General features: G+C 39.0%; 1 protein-coding gene across 1 annotated transcript in view; it reads right to left on the reverse strand.

Annotated features, from left to right (window-relative positions):
• Positions 1-27,422, reverse strand: part of LOC308692745 (uncharacterized protein) — a 30,186-nt gene continuing 2,764 nt past the window's right edge. Inside the window, exons 2-4 of the mRNA XM_081369073.1 lie at positions 18,950-19,082; positions 11,943-12,548; positions 1-1,322 (exon numbers count right to left, since the gene is read on the reverse strand). Of these exons, the coding sequence (XP_081225199.1) occupies positions 571-1,322; positions 11,943-12,548; positions 18,950-19,034 (1,443 nt within the window). The 5' untranslated portion in view covers positions 19,035-19,082 and the 3' untranslated portion in view covers positions 1-570. The remainder of the gene's footprint in view (positions 1,323-11,942; positions 12,549-18,949; positions 19,083-27,422) is intronic.

Below are 27,422 nucleotides of genomic sequence, written 5' to 3' on the forward strand. Positions count from 1 at the left end.
CAGTGTTCATTATTTTATTCAGTTTATATCATTTTATTTTTATTTTACATTTAGGCTTTTCACAGTAAGACATTTTGATTTTGAAGTACTGAACTTGAAATCAAGATTTATTTCACAAAGAGTTGCTGGTGGCATTTAAAATGGCTGCGCCATTAAACTCTTTCCTCACAAAAATAGTGACTCACGTCTGCAATACTTTTAATGTCCATCTGCAAGTGTGATGGCAAAAAAAAAAATTCTAACACTAAACAAAATTAAATCACTTTCTTTCAGAGTGATTGTGCAGATGATTTTTGAAAATGCTTTTTTCTAATTCTCTTGACTTAGACAGTTTCTTTCCAGAATGAGTTTTTAAATGTTTCATGTCTCTTTGATATGTAAAACTCGCGTCACATTGAAGACATTTGTAAGGCTTCTCTCCAGTGTGACTTATGTGAATCTTCAGGTTTCCCTTAGCTGCGAAACTCTTTCCACAATGAGGGCAGGTGAAACACTTCTCTTTGTTGTGAATTATTACATGATTCTTCAGGTGTTTACGTTCTGTGTAGCTCATTCCACACTTACGACAAATCAAACAGTTCTCGAGTGAATCCTCATGTGGGTTTTAAGAGCTTCTTTACATCTGAAACTCTTCCAACAGTGATCACATGTGAACGGCTTCTCCCGAGTGTGAATATTCATGTGTTGATTTAAGTGTCCTTTTTGTGCGAAGCTTTTCCCACACAGATCACATGTGAACGGCTTCTCTCCAGTGTGAACTTTCATGTGGATCTTTAAGTGTCCTTTATGTAAAAAACTGTTTCCACACTGAGGGCATGAGAATGGCTTCTCTCCGGTGTGAATTCTCATGTGAGTCTTAAGATTGTCTTTTCGTGCGAAGCTTTTCCCACACAGATCACATGTGAACGGCTTCTCTCCAGTGTGAACTCTCATGTGGATCTTCAAGTGTCCTTTATGTGAAAAACTCTTTCCACACTGAGGGCATGAGAATGCCTTCTCTCCGGTGTGAATACTCATGTGAGTTTTAAGACTTTCTTTTCGTGAGAAGTTTTTCCCACACAGATCGCAGGCGAAAGGCTTTTCTTGAGTGTGAACTTTCATGTGGACATTAAAGTTTCCTTTATGAGTGATTTTTTTCCCACACTGTTGGCAGGTGAAATCACTTCTAGTTTTCTCCAGAGCTCTTTTTCGTGTGGAAAACCTTTTTGTCATTGAGCAACTAAACGATTTTTCTCCAGTTTTGAAATCATGATCTTTCTTATGCTGATTTTTCTCTTCCATTTCCATCAGTTCTTCACTCTCCTCTTTCAGCTGCATCCAGTCTAAAGAAAAGCAAAAACAAATACAACTTAACCCTATTTTAAAGGCACAAAGCAACACACATCAAACCCAACATAAAAGCATTAAAGCATCAAAACCAGCAACAAGTATATTACATCCTATATGCACCAAGCTACAGAAAGATGTTTTAAAATGTTTTATCAAATTAATTACATAATTACAAATTAATTGAATTAACCTCAAATTAATCTCACATCAATTTTGGTTGAGAAATTATTACCCTCTAAAAGATCATTTAAGTCATTGTGTTAGATGTAAAAAAGCATTGAATAAACAATTACAAAAAGTAGCAATAGAAACAACAAAAAAATCATTCAACATAGATTTCATCTATGAAATCTCTACATAACATTTGGCTAAAATGTGACCTAATTGTTTTTTACTATTTAACATAAACCTATCCAGGATCGTCCCAGTAGGATCAGCGTTCTCACAGGTTAGCATTTTAAAGTTTGCACCTTTTAAAATGGTGTCATGTTAATGGCCCCTAAGTTTTTTTTGTTTGTTTTTTTCAGAGTAGTAGTAGTAGTTTATTTCAGGAATACATGGCCTCTCAGATCATAGTTCCAAAGTTACAATAGCATGACTGATGCTCTTTTTTTCATTCCATGATATATGTACAATGCTAATCTCCATGCATGCTTTGACTCACAAACCTGTGACACATCAACACAAACATCACCAAAAAGTGTGAGATAATTCAGATATTTCTTACGCAGATCCATATACAAAGAACAGTCATACAAAAAATGCTTCTCATCTTCAATCGCAGAGATATTATTTTACAATAACTACAAATTCTTTCTGTCATTGGTGTATTACTCCATCTACCCGTTTCAATAGCCAAACAGTGTCCTGAGCATCTGAATAACAACAACGATCGTAACAACTGTATGATATATACAGATGCAATGTAGCTCTCCTGGACCACCATTGAGTTGCATTGTGAATATATATTCAACTTCTTATCATAAGTTAATAACTAATGATCATTGCAACGGAAGTGAATCAATCAAAACTAACTTTAGCTGGAAAATAACTTTATTCTAGAGCTGCTATAAAGCCAAAACAATCTATGTTACTTTAATCTCCTATTATCACTGTAAAGACGCTTTGGAACAATCTACATTGTTGAAAGCGCTGTAAAAATGAAGATGACTTGACAGTGCCAAGAGGAATTCATGGTGTGCAGGGCCCCACAGGCCTGCCTTGCCTCCGCATATGCCTTGCCATGAGCCGCGGACCACACTTCCTGAACCGACATGAAAGCAACATAGCTAGCAGGAGAACCAGTCCCTACCACCCACAGACTGATGGCTTGGTGGAGCGGTTTAACCAGACCATGAAAACGATGTTGTGGAAATTTGTAGAGGACACATGACATGACTGGGACAAGTGGTTGCCCTTTCTTCTCTTCACCTACCTAGAAGTTCCACAAGCCTCAACCGGTTTCTCACCCTTTGAGTTACTGTGTAACTGGCATATACAGGGACCATTGGACATGTTACAGAAGGAATTGGAGACCTATGGTGGCCTTACTGAGGAAGGAAGTGGGATCGCACTGGAGATGCTAGACCAGCTTGAGAGCTATCGAGATCAAGCAAGGGAGAACATGCAACAGGTACAACAAGAACAGAAGAGATTGTACAACCAGCGTGCAGGACTTCGGCAGAAGGTGTTGCTGTTGCTCCCTACCTTTGCAAACAAGTTACTGACCAAGTGGCATGGTCTATACACCATAACCAGGAAGATGGGGAACAGTGACTTATGAAGTCTTCCACCCAGAGAGAGGAAAGCGTTTCAGATATATCACATCAACTAGTTGAAACTGGAAAGAGCCAAGCAATTAAACTACAGTGACTACACTGTTGATCAGGAAGGTAGAGGAAGAAGATAATGGACCAGCAGAAGAGGAACCCCAGAGGCAGTCTTCAGTGGTGTCCCTAGGTCACCTAGCAGAGCCCCAGATGACTGAATTACAAGACTTCCTGGATCAGTTTCCTATCTTATTCCGTCAAGAAGCCTGGGTTGACCATGTTGATACAGCACACCACCCATCTAACCAATACCAATCTTGTAAGACAGCGACCTTATAAAGTACCAGAAAGATTGCCAGAACCTTTGAGAGAGTAGATCAAAGAGATGAAGAGGCTTGGAGTGATCAATGAGATCGAAGCCTCAATGAGCGAATGGAGCAGCACCCTAGAAATTGTCCCGAAGAAGGATAAGGTTCTGCATTGATTTCTGCAAGCTAAATGCTCAGTACAGGTTGTATGCCTACCCTCTGCCTTGGATTGATGCACTACTGAAAAGAATAGGACAGGCTTGCTTTATACAATACAAATTTAATTTCTATAGCACATTTAAAACAACTGCCATTGACCAAAGTACTAACCAGCATAGATAATGCAACAAAAGCAATTACATAGACACACAAACAAACTTAAATCCTGTTCACTCAATCAGTTCTAAAACCTATACTAAAAAAAGATATGACTTCAAACTAGACTTAAAAGCATCCACAGACAGGGAAGATTTAATGTCCATTGGAAGAGGGATCTATAAGCATGGAGTTATCTCAGAAGAAAGCCCAATCACCCTTTGGTTTTAATATAGTTTTAGGAACATGAACAATCATCTGACTAGAAGATCTCATATTTATTGTTTTGTTAAGGCATCAAAAAAGGTCAACAATATATTTTGGGGCAATACCTTGCAACACATTAAAGACCATCAACAAAACCTTAAAACTCAATTATGAATTTTACAGTCAGCTAGAGTAAAGAAACCAAAACTGAGGTAATTCACTCTCTCTTCTTTCACTTCTTTGTACTAGTCAAAAGTCTGTCCGCAGCATCTTGCACTAATTGTAGACAAGATAATTGACCCTGTGAGATACCTATATATAAAGAATTACAGTAATCAATGCGTGATGATACAAATGCATTAATAGTCTTTAAAGCAGAGAATTGGTTTTAGCTTAGAAACAGTTCTTAGTTGTTAAAAACCAGCCTTAGCAACACTAGTGACCTGTTCATCTAAAAACAAAGCCGAATCCATGACACAAGATCCACAACACCCAATTATCACCACACTGGACATGTACAAGGGGTACTTGCAGGTGCCCCTTGATACTGCAAGGTCCTACACTGCCTTTAGGACTATACAAATTTAAAGGACACTGTTCTGTAGGGATGTGAAGAGTGATCTGCTACATATCTTGATGATGTTGTTTAAAGCAAAACTTGGCAGACAATCTCTAACCCTGGAGACGATCCATGCAGCGGGTCTGTTTTTGAACGTGGTGAAGTGTGATTGGGTTCAACAGGAAACCAGCTATTTGGGGTACCGCCTGGGCAATGGTGAATTGAGGTCTCAAGTAGACAAATTAGAGGTAATTAGATGAAGTTCACAACTGAGGTCCAAGAGAGAGTTTGGTTTTCCAGGGGTCTTGCAGGCTGGCACCGACAATGTATCCCAAACTTCACCACCATAGCTACACCAATAACCAGTTTAATGGCCAAGACAGAATATATTCCAGTTAAGTGGACCGAAGACTTTGTTAAAAGAAAAGATATGCTCCAGTCCAGATGTGCTCCAGAGTCCAGGTTTCTCCAAACGATTCCTGGTGCAAGTCGATGCCTCAGATAAAGGAATAGGGGCAGTACTGGACCAGGGAGCTGAAGGAGAAGAGAAAACAGTCATCTACCTCAATAGGGAAGGTATTGCCCAGATAAACCAAGAGTGCCACTATTGAAATAGAAAGTCTGGCAATCAAGTGGTTCTTGGATAACCTCCGATATTACTTCTTGGGCCAAGAGTTTGATTTGGAGACCGAACATTGGGCGCTGACCTAAACTTAACCCTCTGGGGACCAATGTGTTTTTGGGGCCCCTGGGATGTTTTGAAATGCCCTGACATTTGTGCTTTTTCTCAGTTATTTATAAACATGTTAATGGCAAAGGTGTAAATTCACTCTATATAGCACAAATAGGGCTACCATAATATGTGAACAACATGTATGTACATATTTTTAAGAGAATAATGTTTATGCGTGGTTATTGAACAAAATAAAAATGAAAGTTGCTGAAATAAGACGACAAAACACTTCATGCATTTTCTCAGATCGGATAGCTATCTAATTTATCAAAACGATTCCATTTACACCTGGTCACATAAATGTGTTTTTGCGAAACGGATTTAAATCTGATCTTCAATTCCCGCGCTATATGCAGATTTAATGGAGTGCACGTCACGAAAGCAACAGATATGAGCTGCATTTTATTGATCATCAGCTAAAATTTCAAAATCAAAGACCACAATAAGAGAGAGCAGCAACAGCCCTGGTTAGATCATTGCGTTTCTTTACTTTTAATGATGATGATTGTGTGTTAAGCCTCTGCGATTTACTTTTACTTTGATTTGCGATAGTTTGCATGCTGGCTTAATGAATAGATGCTCAGCTGCTCATCTGCGGTGACGCGCGTGTTCCAGTAGCGTCGTCATATCTGGCTATAACATTACATATAGCCTATAACACGCTCTCACACATTTATATTTTAGCATTTTTGGGAGGAGTACAATTTACATATGTGGTTTCAACAACCAGATGCATTTACACTTGTCCAGTTTCGTCTGGAATGCGGCCCAGACCACCTCCTGAAGTGGTTTGAGCGATCGGATTCAAATCAGTCTCGAATGCGTTTCGGAGGGCATTTACACCTGGTCTTTTCACGATCGGATAGCTATCCGATCTGAGAAAACGCATGAAGTGGCCAGGTGTAAACCGCCCCTAAGTGTCCACAAGACATTTGACTAATGAGTCACTTCGAGTTCTGGCTTCAAAATGATGTGAAAATCATCCTGCCTAATCGTTCACATAAAACAATACATTGATTTAAACTTTGTAAGACAGTTTTTTTGTCAGAAGAGGTTTATGTGTGGGAGTGGTAATGGCCTATCAATATTAATGAGATTCAGACCAGGGGTGTGACATAGACACTCCCCCAATGGCTAATGGCCCATCAAGTGAGGCAGCCTGAACCTGTTTTGCATAGATGGCTTAACACATTATCTTGTGAATAGCGCGCTCCGTGAGTAGGCGTGGCCAAATTAAAGTTAATGAGCTCGACTGGAATCACTCTCTTTTCATACAGATTAAAGAAGCTGAGAATATTTTTTTTTAATATAAATTACTTCATTTAAAAGATGCGATCTAAAGCTTTATGCCGGTGGGTATGTTTGCCTGTTTGACTGAATTTTCGCGGAGTTACAGATCATTTTCGAATGCGTTTCAAATTGGAGTTCACTGACAGAGAGAGTGTAGAACTCGCATCATGTTAATTTCTTTATTTGGCAAAACACTTTATTTTTATTGTGAGTATACAGAAAAAAAAAAAAAAGAAACTAACCAGGATCGATTGATGTATAACATGAAAATGAAAGATCAAAATTAACAGAGCATTTTGAGTTTATTTTGCATTGCTAAAAAAAAAAACAAGCAAAACGCGGGGGCGCGTTTTTGGTCCCCAGAGGGTTAACAATTCCAGGCTGACTAAGTGGTACTTGTCCCTTCAGTCCTACTCCAAGATTCGGCACAGGCCAAAGAAATTAAATATTGTGGCCAACTACCTGTCAGACTACCTGTCGAGGGTTGCCAACACTATGCGGCTAGGAGAGGAGGAAGGTGATGTGATGAAGTAGTCGTCCCCAAAGAGTGCGGCAGTACTGGAATCATACATACACTTCATACACATAATAATTTACCCTCTACTATCACCACGGTCAGGAGAAGCAGATGCACATGTGATCCCGGCCATACATGGACATCATTCCATCAACACATCAGAACAGATCCATCAGAATGTTTGTCTCCTCGGCTGTAAACCACTCTTGTCATGCGCCTGGCAAATCCACCGTTATAATAGCAATCCGCCATGGAACAAGCACGTCTGCTCTTAAAAGGAAATGTGAGATGATGCTCTGATTGGTTTATTTCACGTTACGCCCAAACCACACCTATGAATAATGAAGCTACTTCAGACCAACACATTTTAGATTTGCTTTGGGCGCAAGAGTCATTTATTAACGGCAGTATAATAGCAACAGCGCCCGAGATCCACCCACAAAGTTACTTGCGTTTTGCGCTTGATACTTGCGTTTCAGATTGTTAAAATAGGGCTCAATGATGTGACATAAATACCTGATGTCGTCATCCACTCTAAATGTAGGCATATTCAAGTCATGACTGAAACAGTGTTTACTTGTGCATTCTCTCACTGAAGAGGAATCAAATAATTCAGTGCAATGTTCCTTATTTTATTCAGTTAACGTTCTTTTATTTGTTATTTCTCCATTTATATAGTAGCATTTCACAGCAAGAAAGAAGTTTATCTAACATTTTGATTCTCAAATTTAAGATTTGCTAGTGGCATTAAAATTGCCAAGCCAAGTGTAACTGCAAGCAAGATTTAATCACTTTCCCCCAAATTAAATTTAGAGGTGACATTTACTTTTACTATTACAAAACATTGAAGTTTTTTTCCAGAATGAGTTTGCAAATGATGTTTCAAGTCTCTTTGATATGTGAAACTTGTAACTCATTGAAGATACATGAAAGGCTTTTCTCCAGTTTGATTTCTAATGAGATCTTAAGGTTACCTTTAATTGTGAAACACTTTCCACAATGAGGGCAGATGAAAGGCTTCTCTCCAGGGTGAATTCTCATATGAATCTCAACATTTCTTGTGCGAGTCACTCCACAGTGAAAGCACATGTGAGGCTTCTCTCCGATGTGTGTTATTACATTATTCTTAAAGGGGGGATGAAATGCTCATTTTCACTCAATCTCCTGTTAATCTTGAGTACCTATAGAGTAGTATTGCATCCTTCATATCTCCGAAAAGTCTTTAGTTTTATTATATTTATAAAAGAAAGATAGGCTGTACCGAGTCTTTCCGGAAAAAAACGAGCGGCTGGGGACAGGCCGTGTGGGCGAAGCTAAAGCTGTGCTAACGCGCCGATAGCTAACAACACACAGAGACATTTGTTCAACAGTTTTACTCACCGTCCGGTTCCAACGCACGACCGCGAACCTTTATCATTGCGACTGCTCAATCCTTAACCCTCTTAACCCTTCATGAAAATTTTTTGACATTTTCATGAAGAAAAAATTTATTAATTTATTGAAAACATCAATTTCTTTAACTAAACACTTGAACAAACATATTTATCAAGTTTTTAATGAATTACACATTTCATATTTAATAAAAAGTAACATTTATTATCCAGCTGTTGCCCTCAGGCAACATTGTACCATCGTGGAACGCAAGTACTACAAACCATCATATCATCAAGTTATCATATCAAAACATTACAATCGGTGTTGTTTCAAGGTAAAACATTAACAATCACCATAACCTTATCCTAATATGAACCTCATCCTAACTCTGCTGTCTCTCCGGTAGAGGAGCCAGGCCTCAACAACAGCAAGATCAAACATGTGGAAGACCTCCCTGGCCGACCTAATGACCCGTGTGTGGTCAGGGGGGGCCTGACGGGAGCCCCCCGATTATCCGAGACCCCCAGAATTAGCGCCGCCTTCATCCTCAGTTTGGTGCCACTCGCCCCTGTCCCACTAACCCACTATTTGTCCGATTGCCCACTATAGTGGCCAAATGTCCCATCGACCCCCGCTGACCAATCACAAGCCACGCCCCCGTCCCACAGACCCACTATTTGTCCGATTACCCACTATGGTGGCCAAATGTCACGTTGACCCCCCTGACTGGTCCCAAGCCACGCCCCTGTCCCACGAACCAACTATTTGTCCAATTGCCCACTATTGTGGCCAAATGTCACGTTGACCCCCCTGACTGGTCCCAAGCCACGCCCCCGTCCCACGAACCAACTATTTGTCCGATTTCCCACTATAGTGGCCAAATGTCCCGTTGACCCCCCTGACCGGTCCCAAGCAATGCCCCCGTCCCTCGGACCCACTAATTGTCCGATTACCCACTATAGTGGCCAAATGACCAGTCGGCCCCCGCTGACCACTCACAAGCCACGCCCACGTCCCACGAACCCACTATTTGCCCGATTTCCCACTATAGTGGTCAAATGTCCCATCGAACCATGCTGAGTTTTCAGTTTGCAAAAATGCAAATACATTTAGATAATTCAAACTTCTTTCCTTACAAATAAAATATACTTTCAAGTATTCAAACCTAGTATGCCTGGTATGGCCTTATGTGATTCCATTATGGTACAATGTTGCCTCGAGGCAACATGCAGTTTTATGTAATTTCCTATGAAATATTTGATGATATATAATGTAAAGTTTTTGAAAATACTTCTTTACTTACCAATGAAGGTGACTCTGATTTTTTGTAACTGATTATCTGGACAGAAATGAGTAAAAAATGCCCTTTTCAGTGGAGAAAATATGGAGCCATGTGACATGTGCACGTGTGCTGAAAGAGGGACCAAAATGGACCCCTGTGGGTCATGTGTCCACTCTTTTGCATTTTCATCAGTTAGTATTTGAGTTCCCCTACCCTTAGAGAGCATTGAGCAATTCAATTTTATTACGTTTTTATTATAAAAAAGCTAAAATAGACTATGTTGCCTGGAGGCAACACCGTACCATAGAGGGTTAAGCATTAGACGATCTGCAAATCTGTCGATCTGGGCTTTGTTTATAAAACAATCATCGTCGAAATGCAGGGAACAAACAGTCTACACAACTCCGTTTATGCTCAGGAAAAACAAACTCCATCCACGAGTTCCTTAACGCTGGGTTCTTTGGGAATCTGTGCAGGGTTGTCTTGCACTGGCAACCAAAAACACACTTCTTTGGTGACATTGACTTCCAAAAGCCGAGCAGGGCGCTTTGATGGCGAACTGCTTTCGTTCTCTTGCTCTGGTCTACGAGTGCGCGCGCGGCCGCGATCTTACCGGAGAAGTGCCCTTAGGACCCGTATAAGGAAATTCCGCCCTATCTTACGTAAGACAGAGCCATACTCGAAAAAAACTTTCCGAAACTTGTGACAAACCGGAAGGAGTATTTTTGGAACAAAAATACTCCTTCAAACGTACAACTTAGTTTTTGAAACTTTGTCCATGTTTAGCATGGGAATCCAACTCTTTAACAGAGTAAAAAACTCGGTATGCATGAAATAGCATTTCACCCCCCCTTTAAAGTGTTACAGTCTATTGTCTATGAAGCTCCTTCCACACCAATGAAATATAAACAGTTCTCTCTTGAGTGAGTCCTCATGTAGGTTTTAAGAGTTACTATACCTCTGAAACTAGAGTTTCTGAAACTAAATTCTCATGTGAATCTGTAGATTAGGGGTGCACGATATATCGAATCAATATCGTTATCGCGATATCACGTTGCCCGATATCATATCGAAAGTCTCGCGATATTTATGCGATATTTTGTTTATGATGCGTCCCGTCCGACATGCACCGTTGCATTTCCCCATAGACATTATATAAACGCATTTCCCCCGACTGATTTCCTGGTTCTACTTCTCTATAAACATGAAATCAAGGAGAGGGATTTCTTTTCATGCTACAGATTTCCAACAGTGGTCAGAAAGAACAGGGGAGACACTTTGTTTCTCTGAATATGACTGTAGAGTCACTCCAAAGCTAATCGCCGTCACTCTCTCACTCGACGCAGCGCGCCAGCGCGCAAGTATAAACATCAGGCCACCTGGCCACTTCATGCGTTATCACAGATCGGATAGCTATCTGATTTATCAAAACGATTCCTTTTACACCTGGTCACATAAATGTGTTTTTTGCAAAACGGTTATAAATCCGATCTTCAATTCCCGCGCTATATGCAGATTTAATGGAGTTCACGTCGCCGAACACAGTTATGAGCTGCATTTTATTGATCATTAGCTAAAATGTCAAAATCAAATACAGCAATAATAGAGAATAGAGAGATAATTTCGCTTCTTTACTTTACTTGTGTGTAAAGCGTCTGCGACTCACTTTCACTTTGATTTGCGGTAGTTTGCGCGGGTTTGATGAGTACCGGTAGATGCTCAGCTGCTCATGCGGTGATGCGTGTTGCAGATGTAGCGTCGTCATATCTGGCCATAACATGACATGTAGCCTATAACACGTTCTCACATGTTTATTTTTTTCTTTTTTGGGGGGAGGAGTAGGCTACATTTTACATGTGGTTTCAACAACCATATGCATTTACACTTGTCCAGTTTCGTCTGGAAAGCGGCCCAGATCTCCTCCTGATGTGGTTTCAGCGATCAGATTCAAATCCGTCTCGAATGCGCTCAATAAACCTTATGTTGTAAGAAAACTTGTTTTATTTGTTATGAATCTATTTTGATGCGTTTTCCCATAACTTTTGTAGTTTTACATATGTTTAAAAATATCGAAATTAATATCGATATCGCAATATTCATTATCGATATCGCAATATAATTTTTTGTCAATATCGTGCACCCCTACTGTATATTTCCTTTTAGTGAGAAGCTCTTCCCACACAGATTGCAGGTGAAGGTTTCCTCCCGTGTGATCTCTTATGTGGATATAAAGGTTTGATTTTTGAGTTAAAATCTTACCACAATGTTGGCAGGTGAAAGGACTCTCTCCAGCGTGAACTCTTATGTGGACATTAAGGCTTGATTTATGACTGAAACTGTTTCCACACTGTTGGCAGGTAAATGGGGCCTCTCCAGTGTGAATTCTCATGTGGACATTAAGGCCTGATTTTTGAGTGAAACTTTTTCCACAGTTTTGGCATGTGAACGGCTTCTCTCCAGTATGAATTCTCATGTGGATTTTAAGGTTTCGTTTTTGACTGAAAATCTTTCCACAGTGTTGGCAGGTGAATGGGTTTTCTCCAGTGTGAATTCTCATGTGGGCATTAAGGCTTGATTTATGACTAAAAATATTCCCACACTGTTGGCAGGTGAACGGCTTCTCTCCAGTGTGAATTCTCATGTGGACATCAAGGCTTGATTTTCGGGTGAAACTTTTTCCACACTGTTGGCAGTTGAGATCACTTATACTTTCTGTCTTCAGAGCTCTTTTTCGTGAGGAAACCTTTTTTGTCATTGAGCAACTAAACATTTTTTCTCCAGTTTTGAAATCATGATCTTTCTCAAACTGATTTTTCACTTTAAATTCCTCCGGTTCTTGACGCTCCTCTTTCAGCTGCACTGGGTCTAAAGCAAAACAAAAACAAATACAAATACAAGTTAACCCTAGTTTAATGGCGCAAAGCAAAACATCAAACCCAACAAAGGCCCTGTGGTAACACTTCATTTTACAGAATCATTGTTACATATGTACATGTAGTAATAACTATATTATAGTTATAGTTATATAACTATAAATTATGCATAATTACATACAACTAAACCAAATAGTTCCAGTGATATGTGAAAATTATGTTAACTTTTTCATAAAAGCATGAAAATTGGTACACATATACAGTTTGGGGCCCTGAACATTTTCAGAAATGGAGCCATTGCAAAAACACCCCGTGGCGACCAAGGCGGCCATTTTGCCTTCCGCCATAACAGATTTTTTTTTTTGTATTATATCTCCTGAACCAAATAGAATCACATGGAAAATGTGATGTCTACCCCTATGTTTTGATGGTCAAGGATTACAATGATATCATTCATATAATATTTTCAAAATGTGAGAGACCACAAACATAATGATAAAAATGAACGGCAAGAAGAAATGGTTCTTATTGTGTATGGACTACTATTTAAGCCAGGGACACACCAAGCCAGAGTCGGCAGTTCGGCAGTTTTTGAGCGTCGGCCGACTTAGTTTTTCCAGTGTGTTCTGCACCGTTGGCTCTAGTCAACACAGTCGGTTTTCATCAGCGCTTGTTCTTTGGCGTGGGTTGGGTGTGTCCCTACTCTTACAGAAAATAAAATAAAAATGTTAGATGAAATTGTGGAGACGGTGTGAAAATTAACTTTACATGTTATAGCATGAGCTAGAGGTGAGTCTTCCGTCAGCTCGCTTTCTGATTGGGTATTGTTTTGTTTCACGTGATAATCTCCAGAGCATGCGCTCGTTTGTCCTCTGGGTTCCCCCCACACAACAGGATTTCTGATTCGATAACAGGGCGGTTCCAACGTTCTTCCGAGCAGATTCAGTCACTCTTAACAAACACACCTCACACTAGAAGAAAATCTGTTAAATAATCTGAAGAACCATCAAGATAATCTGGACATTGGCATGTCAGAAGGGGAGAAATTGGTACAAAATCACCCCGAATATCTTGTAGTGTGTACCCAGCATAAGTGATGAGTTTGAGAATGCCAAAGCGTTCAGCAGTAAGGGTGTCTCTGGTTGATGTGAGTGAGGAAACCCCTTCGCAGAAGACAGCAACAACCGTCTGAAACTAAACTCAAGAGAATGAACAGACCAAGCTGTTGTGGATGCTGTTCGGGTTGCAGAGAGGATGGGCCAAGATCAGTACAAACTCTTTGTTGCAGTGAGGATGCAGGGCACAAAACGCATCAACACCCTTTGAAGAGTAACAAGCACCCTCTTTTTAAAACAGCTCTGATAAGAGGACAGACAGTCCAAGACAAAACTTGCTGAAAAATTACTTTTCCAGACTCTATATTGCCTGTCAGACTCATGATGAGAACCTAGAAAACTTCTTCAAAAACGAAAATCAGGCCTACCCTCCATCACTCACACATCATGGAGGACTACGCTTGGGATACAAGGCTGATCTGCCTAGATCTATGGGGTGTTCGAGGCACACATACAATACAGACTGCCGACAGTTCAACAGGGTGCGCACAGCTCTTAAAGGGGCCACACCTTATTTACACTCTTTACAGCTTCCATCCTACTGAACAGGTACCGGTATAGAGGGGGGAGGGGATCAGGCCGTGAGTGCAAAGAAGGCTCTGCGTGAGTGTTTTTTACGACAGTAACATTAAGGCTAGTGGCAAATGGTCAAAAAGTGATTTAGTTTTTGAGATACCCCTACCGGAGGTAGAATAACTAAACCCAACAATGTTTTTCCTCATTTCTAAGGTCTCCCATAAATGAAATGGATTCTTGGCTCAAAATTAGGGCTGGACGATATATATCGCATGAGATTGTTGTTTCTTGATTAGTAGTAAATCGCCATCACCTGCCTTAAGATGGAGCGACATTAACAACACAGTGCTGTAGTTAACTGACAAGCTGAGCCATATCGCATTAATTATCGAGGACGTATCGCCTGCGATAATTAATGCGATATGGCTCAGCTTGTCAGTTAACTACAGCACTGTGTTGTAAATGTCGCTCCATCTTAAGGCAGGTGATGGCGATTTACTACTAATCAAGAAACCGGCTTTACTGACGAGATGCGCATAATCTCATGCGATATGTTTGCATGTATGCATGTTTGACTGGATGTGAATATCTTGATGTATGGAATAAATAGAGACATATACACACATACCTAAAATAAGCTGACATGTACAAATTAATATCTATGCAGAATGTTTTCATTTACTTTGTGGTTGCTTTGCCAGGGATTATCATAGAAACACATATGATGACTTGTTGGAAAGATGGGGTTGTGCTAAATCCAGCAATACCAAATATGTAAATATAGCACGACAAATCAGGGTGTTCTGTCACTCAATGTATGAGGTGTCTAATTTAGTCCAAAGCCCATTATCAGTGGTGAGAAGAATGGTGAGAAATTCAAATATAAGATACATTTAATAATGAAACATTTCATATGGCACCTTGTACTATATGGAAACAAAGATTGATATCGAAAGATAGCACCTTACCATAGCACAAACAGGAGAATAGGTGTCAGGATTGCAGTTTGACCTTAATGAGCCTTTTAATAAAACTAGAACTTTACGTAACACAGTACAAATTAAATTACTGCCTTAAATCAAACAAATGGCAATCTAACAAAACAAACACTCTGAGGGGGAATGAGCCTTCTCTTCTCAGGCTGTTCTGGAACGTGAACTGCTTTTGGTAGCCATTCTGAGGTCAGCCCCCCATGATGTTACAACTGCAACACACCAATGTCACTCATCCACACTGTCATCAGTGACAAAGTGGGTCATATTTGGACAGTCTGGGAAAGGGCAAGAGCAAAACTCTGTGCAGGTCAAGCCTACTGAAAGACACTGGCATTTGGAGGCATCGTTGCAGTTTCTGTTCTTTCTCTACAGTAGAGGTGGGTGATGTCTCTAACTTCTTTAGGTGCTGGTGCCTTCTGGAACATCACAGGTTCAATGCACCCATCTTCTCTGAGCCTCCGTCCTCTACCAACTGGCTTCCAGAGAAGAGGTTTGGCTAGGTGGCTGTGACGCCACACTGCTGTTTGGCACAAGGCTCTCAGCACATGTTGCTCGAAGGCATCTTCTGTTGGGGGTAGATTTGCTGCTGAAAAAAATCTGTGGTAGATGCTAGTGTACCTCAGCTCATCCAGGTTGGTCAAGGATGCCCATCCACCTTTTTCTTTTGGCCATACAGGAGGAGGGAACACCTTCTTGCCACAAGCAAAGCCTTTTCCAGGCTACCAGAGAGTCCAAATTTGGTCATTTCCTGTAACTTACAAAGATGGGTCTTGTGAAGTCAGTGGCCTTCCCAATTCTGTACAAACTGCCTGTGGTGTCACAACCCGTGAGGGCGTGGCATGCAGGTAAACACTCACAAAGCACTGCTCCAAGCTTCTGAGCGATCAAACAGATAGGGACAAATCTTTCCTTAAGGCCATGTCCAGAGTGCATAAACACGGCTGAGGATCCAAACATCCCTTTGCTTGAATAGTACAGAAGCAAAACTAGTACATCTGTATCATCACATTTGACAATTAGACGAGAATGTGACTGTGCAAGATGTATTGCATGTAACACCAGGCTTGTGTCAGCCTCCTCCTGGTCACTGTAAAGATCTTTCAAGCAGTCAATGCCTGACTTGCTAATGTCACCAAAGATAATTCATCCTCACCGCCTCCTCACGGATCTACAGCCGGATTATTACAAAATCATCTCCTGTCGCTCTTTTGAACCCTCCATTCCAATGCATTATACCTCGTGCCATACTTCAGCGTCGAGCTTCTGTGGCATTGGACTACACATTTTCAGAGATGGGATGTGAAACTGTGTAATGTTCACCATCTACACCCCGCATCACCGGTAAATGATGATCATATGGTGAAAAGGCTGACCTTCGTCAATGCAAGATCTCTTTTAAACAAAACGTCATGTGTGACTGAAACACAGGCTATTAGTGGAGATCTCAGTCCATTTTCCGGACTTGACCTGTAATTTTTTAAATAATCCTAGACTGACGGGACGAGGAGGAGGGCTTTGATAGATTTTTAAAAACTCTTCAGGATTTTGCGTGCTGAAGTTTTTTCCAGCTTTGAACCACACCGGTTTCCAGAGACGGGTAGTAACGAAGTTCATTCAGGCCGTTAATTTACTTGAGTATTTTGGGGGGAAATTTGTACTTTTAAGAGTAGATTTAAATGTGGTTACTTAAACTCGAGTTAAATTCTAATGAAAAACCTCTGCTTTTACTTCGCCACACTGGGGGACGTTACTCTCATTACTTTGTTTTAAGAAATGCGGTATTTATTCTAAGCACACAGTCTCTTTTTTCTGGGAGCAATGCCACAGTCTCAAATGAATCTCTATTTTGAGTTGTTTTCATTTTCATGTTCAGTTTCGTGCAGGCACTGAATCGTCTGAAGCGGTTTATCATAACAGGAAACTTAAAAACATCAAGAAAATAGGGCTTGGAAAATACGGTTTTGGAAAATAATCTAATCGTTAAGTGAGTTAAAACTCACTTTTTTTTTTCATTTGCGACTATCGGCTAAGGTTAAAACCTTTTCTGTCTTTTAATGATTTTGAAGATGTCTTCTCCTGAAGATGATCTGGTTAAATTTTCGTAAGAATCAGTCTACGAGGTGGCACGACGCTGTTTTCACACGTGTACTTTTTGTAGTCCTGTGTGTCTGTGAAATTTCTTGTCCTTACCTTTGTTCTTTTTTATTCTTGATTTAGTTCTTACACCACTTTTCTTGTAGTGTGTTATAGAGCTGTTTGTGAATGTAAAAGGTCTGCAAAGTTTTTAAAAGTTTTTGTCGCTTAAAAGAAAGAAGTGATTCTGAACTGAAACGGGTCGTCAGTAATTCCAGTGTCACTTCCTGCTGAACCGGCGTAGGTTTGTACCTAATTTGCACAATAGCAGCCCATTGGTTGCAGTTGAACAGCGTCTGTTTGCCCCGCCCTCAAACACTGTAGCTGTAGCTGAGACTGGACCGTTTGGTTTGTGTGATCGACATATGACTTATTTATTGCTTTGATTCAATGAATATTTATTACTGCTTGAAATTTTGACTGAATACAAAGTTTTTGACCCACCGAATTTCATGAGGTTCTGAATATTGTTAGCAAAAATAAATAAATAAAACAGCATTTATTGCATTTCTTTTTAAAAAGATTATCTTTTTCAGATGCTCTTGAAGCAGGATTGTGTTCAAATCCTCCTGGAAAGTTCGTACGTACGAGGTAGGAAGCCGTGTTTACGACGACATTTGTGTTCAAGTCACTTTCGTCGGAGTAAGATGGCGGTGTACTTTCTCTTAATTAATTACACAAAAATAAAGCAAGGTTCTTAACACTAGTTCTAGAAAATGAAGAACAAAGAAATGTGCATCAGGTGTGCTTAGTTTTTTTATGTTTTTAATTCATTTACGAAGCCACTGCAAACTTTACTGTTACATATTACATTGTTATATTATAATGGCATCATATTCTGTGCAGGCAATTAGCTTACAGTGCTGTAAGAAAAGCCTGACAACATCACAGCTAAATACATTTAAGTATTGTGGTATTCCGCCATGTTTCTCACTGACACGACCACAACTCGTAAAGATCGGGCTTAAAGGAGAACTCCGGTCAGTTTTAACATTGAGCTCATTTTTTTGTACATTTGGAGTGCTGTCAATACAGAGAACAACGACAAAAATCGGTGTTGCCTACACCGTGTTATCCTCTTTTTAAAATTTGCACCCTGTTGACTTCAATGGGGCAAGTACTAAACCTGCTTTTAGCCTCTTAACATCCTTGATGTGTCATTACAAGTGCACAGAAAATGTGAGTGATTCCTTCAGAGTGAACACGGTGAATCTGACTGCAGTAGATGTGAAAGAAATGAATAAAAGTGATTTTAAAAAGAGGATAACACGGTGTAGGCAACACAGATTTTTGTCGTTGTTCTCTGTACTGACAGCACTCCAAATTTACAAAAAAATGAGCTCAATGTTAAAATTGACCGGAGTTCTCCTTTAAAGAAAATCCCGAGCTCCCCACTCGTATTTACGACATTGTGGCGGTGTTCATGTGCGTTCAACTCGTACATACAATCTTTACGAGATGACTTGAACGCACCATTAGTATTTGTCTGATCATCTACAAACATCTCAGTCCATATGAGGCTCTACTCTGTAATTAGGACAGTCATATGACATTCTTCAGAAATATATCATATATATTCATCAATATAATTTCTGAAGAGGCTGACATTTTTATAAGGATTGTATGAAACTAACCTGTTTGTTCCTCAGTATCTTCATGTTTCACGCTGAACACTTCTTCAATCCTTATGTCTTCACTCTCCTGTTTAATCAACGCCATCTTTATAATAGTGTCACGTGGATCTCAGATGCTTCTCCAGGAGTTTTCCTGCGTTTGGACAATTTGTCATGTTTAAAATGAGAATAATTAAGAGAAACAAACTCCATTTGATAGCGTGCGTGAACACATGCGCTCTAGAAATATTCATCTTTGTCCAGTTATTTTTCTCCAAAAGTTAAGAGCGAAAAAAATGTCTCAAAAAATTTTTTACAGTACGTACTATTCTGGTTTTGACCAAATTTGTGTCACGCACTGAACCCTCGCGTACATGTAAAACCAAAGTATTCTTTGAGCTTTATTTTTAATAAATGTGAAATGAATGTGAAATGAATGTGCAAGGCTTCCAGTGTCGTTATTCAGTTGTGCAGAAGCTTGGTTATGTTGTAAACTGGTATGTTTTCATATTTAAATTATTAACAATCAAACACATTGTAATGCAAACAGTTTTACCTTTTACTGCAATTTAAGTCAGTCGCACACAAGATGCAGCATGTAATGAAACACAAATCTCACTCATAGACAGAAAATAGCTTACTTAGCCTAGGCCTACTAGGGCTGGGTGATATGTAAAAAAACAATTTATCCATAATTGCCTTAAAAATAATATTGTGATATCCAATGAAATCTTCTACCCGGAGATGACACTGCCAAAAGACAGACAGACACTGTAAACACATTAGGGTAAAAACCCTATTCTATTCCTAACCCTACCCTATACGAGTCATTCTACGAAACGGGAGCCATTTGTGTCCGCAACGTTTGATGAGATGCATAAGGCACAAACTTGTCCCAAAATGTGTTTACAAATGTTAAAGTTATTCATTCAAGTGTTCTTGTTAACATGATATATGATAAATATATATGTTTTAAAGAACAACATACTATTTTAATAATCTTTCATTAGCTCATAGCCAATTTCACATGTCCGTGTTGACCAACATGACATTTGCATCTTAAATATCATCAAATAAGTTATGTATTTTTTTTTAACTTTTATTATTTTCATTGAATATATGCGTGTCCCTTTTCACAAAAGATGTATTTTATTCAAAATAAACCTTATTTTTTGTAATTATTTTGTTATTTATGTGCGTCCCTCAGTTTGACTTACCACCCCGTCACACTAACTTGTTTTATTTATAAATAAAGTACTGTTGCTTTAAATGACATCACAAAGCAGAAGTGACATCATTGGAGCTTTTTAGCCACCAAGAACAAAAGCAGGCAAGTAACTGACATTCCTCTACATTCTTTATTTGTTGATTTTTCATGTTAGGCAGGCTCCGTAAAGCTCAGATCAACCACCCCGTCACGCAAAATAGAGAGGGAAAACTGATTTTTATTTTTTATTTTACATTATTAATGCAAATATATACAGTACAGGCCAAAAGTTTGGACACATTACTATTTTTAATGTTTTTGAAAGAAGTTTCTTCTGCTCATCAAGCCTGCATTTATTTGATCAAAAATACAGAAAAAAATGTAATATTGTGATATATTATTACAATTTTAAATAATTGGTTTTCAATTTATTATACTTTAAATTATCATTTATTTCGGTGATGCAAAGCTGAATTTTCAGGATCATTACTCCAGTCTTCAGTGTCACATGTGACATCCAGTCAATCACATGATCCTTTAGAAATCACTCTAATATTCTGATTTATTATGAGTGTTGGAAACAGTTCTGCTGCCTAATATAGTTGATGAATAAAAGGTTAAAAAGAACTGCATTTATTCAAAATAAAAAAAATTTTTTTTTATATAAATCTTCTTTATTATCACTTTTTATCAATTTAACACATCCTTGCTGAATAAAATTATTGATTTATTTAAAAAAAAAAAAAAGAATTACTGACCCCAAATTACTGACCAGTAGTGTATATTTTTGTTATAAAAGATTTCTATCTTGAAATCATTTGCTTCTTTTTTTTTCTTTTCTTTTTTCTTTTTCTTTTTTTTATTCATCAAAGTATCCTAAAAAAGTATCACAGGTTATGAAAAATATTAAGCAGCAGAACTGTTTCCAACTTTGATAATGAATCATCATATTAGAGTGATTTCTAAAGGATCATGTGATAGACTGGAGTAATGATCCTGAAAATTCAGCTTTGCATCACAGAAATAAATGATAATTTAAAGTATAATAAATTGAAAACCAATTATTTTAAATTGTAATAATATATCACAATATCACATTTTTTTCTGTATTTTTGATCAAATAAATGCAGGCTTGATGAGCAGAAGAAACTTCTTTCAAAAACATTAAAAATAGTAATGTGTCCAAACTTTTGGCCTGTACTGTATATATATTTAAGATAGAATGAATGTATGCTAGGTGAGGAACTTGACCGCATGGGAGATCGGCAGCCATTTTGGGCTGAAATTTACCACCCCGTCACATACCACCCCGTCACATATTTTATTGTGATGTGGTGGTAAGGGATTCCCATTTGAATGTAAGGATAAGTGAAATCAAGGATTCTAATAGAGGCTAATAATTTTTTTCTGTTAACTTAACCCTGTTTTATAAGTGTGTAATAACTGTTTTGTTCATTCACTCACACACACACTTATTACACACTTATTACTCATTTATTACTCACTATCTCTTTCACTCACCATGTCACTCAATCACTCAATCACTGTCACTCACTCACTCACTCACTCACTCAATCACTAGGGGTGTAACGATACACCAATGCCACGGTTCGGTTCGGTTCGGTTCGGTTCTGTTTGCTGTGGGGGCAGGGTTCATGGCAGGGCACCACCAGCAATAATAACACTAGAGTCACTTTAAACTTAATAAAAACAACAACAACAATAATTTAACTTAACTTTATTCATTTTATACATTGGCTTCATGTTTTCTTTAGAGCAGTTAGCACACCTGAGTTAACTAAAATGAAATAGCCTAAATGTCTCCACTGACTAGTCAGAAATAAACTGCACACCTGAGTAGGGTTGCCAACTTCAGAAAAGTAAAATGCGGGACAATTGTGGTTCTTTATAGGGAAATGAGGGACACTCAAAATATTTACTGTATCGCACAATGTACATAATTTCAGTGTCTGCAAACTGTAGTTAAGTATAGGCTATGTTTAAAAGGTTATCAGACAAACACATTTGTATTGCTTAACCTATTTAATTCTAAAAATAATTTTAATGTCATACAAAAAAATATATGTCACATTACAAACAAACCACCATTCAAAATAACCGCATTTATCTGAAATGGAAAGCTTTTTTAACATTATACATAGGCCTACAGTTCAAAAGTTTGAGGTTAAGATTATTTTTTGGGGAAAGTAATTAAAGAAAGTAATTGCCTACTTTTATTCAGCAAGGATGCATTACATTAATCAAAAGTGACAGTACATTTATAGTGTTACACAAGCTTTCTATTTCAAATAAATATCTTATGATCTTTACATTCATCAAAGAATCCTTGGGGGGGGGAGGGTACAAAACCGTTTTAAACAAATAATAATCAGAAATGTTTTGTGAGCATATTATTCCCTCAGGTAGATTACATGTTTTCTTGCGTGGCTGGATGTTGGACTCGTGAACAATAATCACGTTGTTTGCATTCGCCAAAAGTGATTTGCCGAAATCAAAACGTGAACAGTGAAAGGAAATTACCGTTAGCGCGAGACGAGTCCGGCTTGAAGCGGAAGCGGCCAGACGGCAGAGGATTATGTTCGCAAATCAAACAATGATTAAAAAAAGCTGTGATATGTCATCATATTGGATGATGACAGGTGTCGGTGATCATTCTCAAGATTCGTGATCAGCACTGCTGCTGTTGCTGCTGTATCAATATCAGTCAGTGGTTGTGACCGCAGGGTCTTCAATCACAATATGCCGTGGCGCGGAGTTGCCATCCTGAAGTGCGTATGTAAACTCCCGAGCGTGATCGATCACCCAAATCACGTGACATGCACTTTCTTTAGTAAATAATATTATAATAATATTTATTAAAACTACAGCTCTTATTAGTTGTTAAAAGTGTACTCATTAATTACTATTTAATCAAATGTCAAGGAAGAAAAAATAGTTTTGTGACAAAGTGAAGTGAGAGTTGGGCAGCAGGGGGCGGGGGGCGGGGCACGTTCGGTTTGACATGAGAGTATCGCGGTTCGAACCGTGGCTGTTGTATCGCGGTTTTTCGGTTCGGTTTGAATATCGTTACACCCCATCAATCACTGTCACTCACTATCTCAATCACTCACTCACTATCTCACTCACTCACTCAATCACTGTCACTTACTATCTCACTCACTCACTCAATCACTGTCACTCACTATCTCACTCACTCACTATCTCAACCACTCACTCACTATCTCAATCACTCACTCACTATCTCACTCACTCACTCAATCACTGTCACTCACTATCTCACTCACTCACTATCTCAACCACTCACTCAATCACTGTCAATCACTATCTCACTCACTCACTATCTCAACCACTCACTCACTATCTCACTCACTCACTCAATCACTGTCAATCACTGACTACGTTTACATGCAGCCAATAACCCGGTCGCGCACGGCCATGTAAACACCGGCAAAAACCCGGATATGCTCATATCCCGGTTTTAAAAAACCCGGATATGATCCCTGGGGTACCCCCTTTTCTAACCCGAATATTTGGTCATGTAAACGCGCATCGGCATATCCCCATCAAAAGGAACATTGATTTGTGTTCTGCGCATGTTCTATTCGCAAGGAATCTAGAGACGGCGCATACAAAAACCCGTGTGCAGTATACCGGAAGTAAACAAGAAGTAGAGGTAAACATGGCGAGACGCAGCACAGCAACACACTTTTGGAGCGAGAAGGAAAGCGCAAACAAAGGCGATCGCTATCTGCCCCGCACTATTCATTATCTGCGTGCTGCTGTTGTTGTTGTCTTTGGATACAGGAAGAAGAATCGGAAATGACGCATATTGCGTCTTAAGGTTGTCCGTACGTCCAGACGCTAACCGTGCGTCGCCGTTTACATCGGGATATTGTCAATTGATTACAAAATCCATGTATACAGGAGTAACTCTCTCTGCTCACGCATGTAAACGGGTTATTCCGAATGTTTCAGAAACTCGAATAGTGACCTTAACCCGACCATAACCCGGTTATTGGCTGCATGTAAACGTAGTCACTGTCACTCACTATCTCACTCACTCACTCACTATCTGTGTTTAATGAAGGATGTACATTTTATAACATTTGCAGATAGATCTGTCTCCATCATGGCTCCATTAAGCGCTGCAGAGAGACAACGGCGATGCCGTGCACGTCGGGATGCTGATACTGAGAGGAAGCAAAAATATCTAGAGAGTGAACGTCAGAGATGGAGGCGGGATGTAGAGCAAGGAAAAAAGAAGATTAGTGATCTAAGTGAGCGAGGGAAGCGTCAGCTGCGTAAAAAGTGGAGGAAGCAGAACAAGAAGAGAAAAGAGAAAGCACAGTCAGGACACCTTTCCTTTGAGTCCAGATCCTGTCCAACAGTCAAAGCAGCAGTTAGGATCTTCAAGGTCAGGGTTGTGTGCAGTTACTTAGGATTATAAATAAATGGATACATGCGGAGAATAAGAAGCAGGAATATCACTGATGATTAATTGTTTTTATATATGGTGTACATGATTTAAACCCCTAAGTTACCAGTAGATTTTTGTTTTGTTTCAGGCAACATAAAGAAGGAAAGTAGGGTTGCACGATATATCGGCCGCCGATATAATATCGGCCGATATGGTCATTTTTTTTACACATCGGTATCGGTCCGATGTCAAAATAGGGCCGATGTGAACAGGCCGATATTTGACGTGTGAAGTTGAAGATTAAGTTACTGATGCTGACTCGTGCAGTGAACGCGCCTGAGAGAAATACACATTTCATACAGATGACATAAGCAGAGAACAGTCTGTTTTCTTTCATTTTGAATTGTTCTGTTTAAAAATAGATGTTTCAAGCTTTCTATATAGGCTATGTCTCAGGTCTGTGAGGCAGGTAGGTTTCGGTTCATTTGAGACGCGCTTCAGTTCACGCGCTTTCGCCTCCATGTCCTGATTAAATATTTTCTAATATTTACTTTGTTTATTTTTGATGAAACATTGATCAAAATTAATTTACAATTAATACAAAATGAAATTAAATTTAAAGACAGGCTTTGTGCTTTCTGTTTGAGGTCTCTGTGAAAGTTTTAAAGCAGTCTTTGGACGTGCGTTACAGAGAACTGTCCCGTCAGTAATATTGTTAACGCAGTCCAGTGCGACTTATGATTTTTCCCTCATGACACATTTTTGATTGATCGTTTTTTGACTCGTAGATATTTGAATATTGCTTGATATTTGATACCCGTTCGAATTTGATTTTTCTCAAAAGTGACCGCACGTGTGATTTGTGGATTACTGATAAGCGCGAGTGGAGAAACAGGCGTTTATTTATTCATTCTCAGTGTTGAGAAATGAAGCCTTCATGTGTTACGTTATTGTGTTAATAATAACTAAAGTAGCCTACCTAATTATGTTACATATTTATTTTGTATGAAAACTAGCGCGTTCGTTACTTATGGATTAAAAAGTAGGCTAGGCTACCGATGTATCAGTGCTGCGCGAGCTCTCCCTCACAAACACGGACGCGCGCACACAGAGAGAGAGAGAAGATAATTGTAAAATGAAAAATTGACGGGCTAAGTTTAAATTTTGTTCTTGCTTGTTTTTTTTTTTCTTTCAAAATGTCAGAAAGCATTTTGTATTATCCATCCGTGTTTTTAAAATTCGTTAAATGACGGACGTTTTACTGTTAACACAGCCCATATGTCGGATTCATATCATATTTGGATATTGGAATAATAAATTAAGTAGCCTTAATTAATCTTAATTGTACACAATGTTCCTGTTTTTTTTTTCCTGTTTTCTAAGGGTTTCTTAATTTTAGACAAGTTGACCAGCACACATTATATGCAATGCAATATAATGCATGTGTGTCGTATGTGTGACATATTTTGCATACAGGTAAAGGTGCCCAATATCAGTCATTTCTATAGTAAAAAAAAAAAAAAAAAAAAAAAGTGTTTTGGAAAATAGCTCTTTATTTGATAATCATTAAAATTTGTTTTCTATAAAGAGATATCGACATCGGTAAATATCGGTATCGGCCATAACAGCAATATTAATATCGGTTATCGGTATCGGCCACAATTTTCACATCGGTGCATCCCTAAAGGAAAGCGAATTTCCAGGAAGAACAGGGATACACTACAAAAAGAAATTGAAAAACTAAAGAAATCGCTAGAGAAGGAAAGAAAACGTGCTGACAAATACAGAAAAAGATATAAGCGCTTAAATAAGAATGACTCCCCTCGTTCAAAAATAAATGAATTAACTAAGACGGGAAGAGTAAGCTCCAAAATCAGAAAAACACTACTCTATCATGAAGCCTTGATTGAAGACATAAAGAATAAGTACTGTAAAGCAAGAAAAGAAAAAGAAAAACAAGTAATAGCAAAGGTAACAGCTGGGAGGATTGTGAAGAAGTATTTTCTTCTTCACAATGGAAGAAGAAAATTCTTCTTGGATTTTCAAAGAAGCGTCGCAGTGTTCAGAGTGAAGACCTCTGTTCCACCAGCAGAAATCCCACAAACAGGTTCACTGCTGCTTTCAAGTCCAAAGTCAAAACCTTCTTCACTCGAGATGACAACAGTCGGATAACGACTGGACGAAAACAAACAATTACCAAGAACAAGGTGAAGAAGCAGAAAAGGTTTCTGGCTGACACAATGAAAAATCTTCACAAAAAATTTCTTACTGAAAACACACACAACATATCACACTCCCTTTTCTGTAAGCTTCGCCCATTTTGGGTTGTACATCCCACTCTCTCTGACCGGAACACGTGTCTGTGCAAGATCCATGAAAATCTCAGATTTGTCATTGAGAAGTTGCATAATTTGAGGCTCATAGATACTTCAGATCTCGAGAGCTTGACTAAAATGATAACCTGTGACACCTCCAGGAAAATGTGCATGTATGATGAGTGCGAGGAATGCCAAGACAAGACTGTTCAGCTCTCCAGATATGATGGCTCAGCAAAGGTTGCATTCACTCAATGGGCCACAGCAGAGAAAGCAAGGGAAGATGCGAGGGAGGGTCCAACCACTGTCAAGATTACAGTGAAGAAAACAATGGAGGACACACAAGACAATCTTGTGGAGTTATTCCACACTCTTCTCCATAAATTCAAGAGACACACATTCAACATAAATCAACAGTACTCCTACTGCAGAGAGTTGAAGAAGAACCTGTCAAAAGAGGAGGCAGTGATCCACATTGACTTCTCTGAAAACTACACATGCAAATACAGCTCAGAGATCCAAGCTGTCCACTTT

The sequence above is a fragment of the Scardinius erythrophthalmus genome, assembly GCF_964197995.2.
Source record: "Scardinius erythrophthalmus genome assembly, chromosome: 6".
Taxonomy (NCBI): Eukaryota; Metazoa; Chordata; class Actinopteri; order Cypriniformes; family Leuciscidae; genus Scardinius; species Scardinius erythrophthalmus.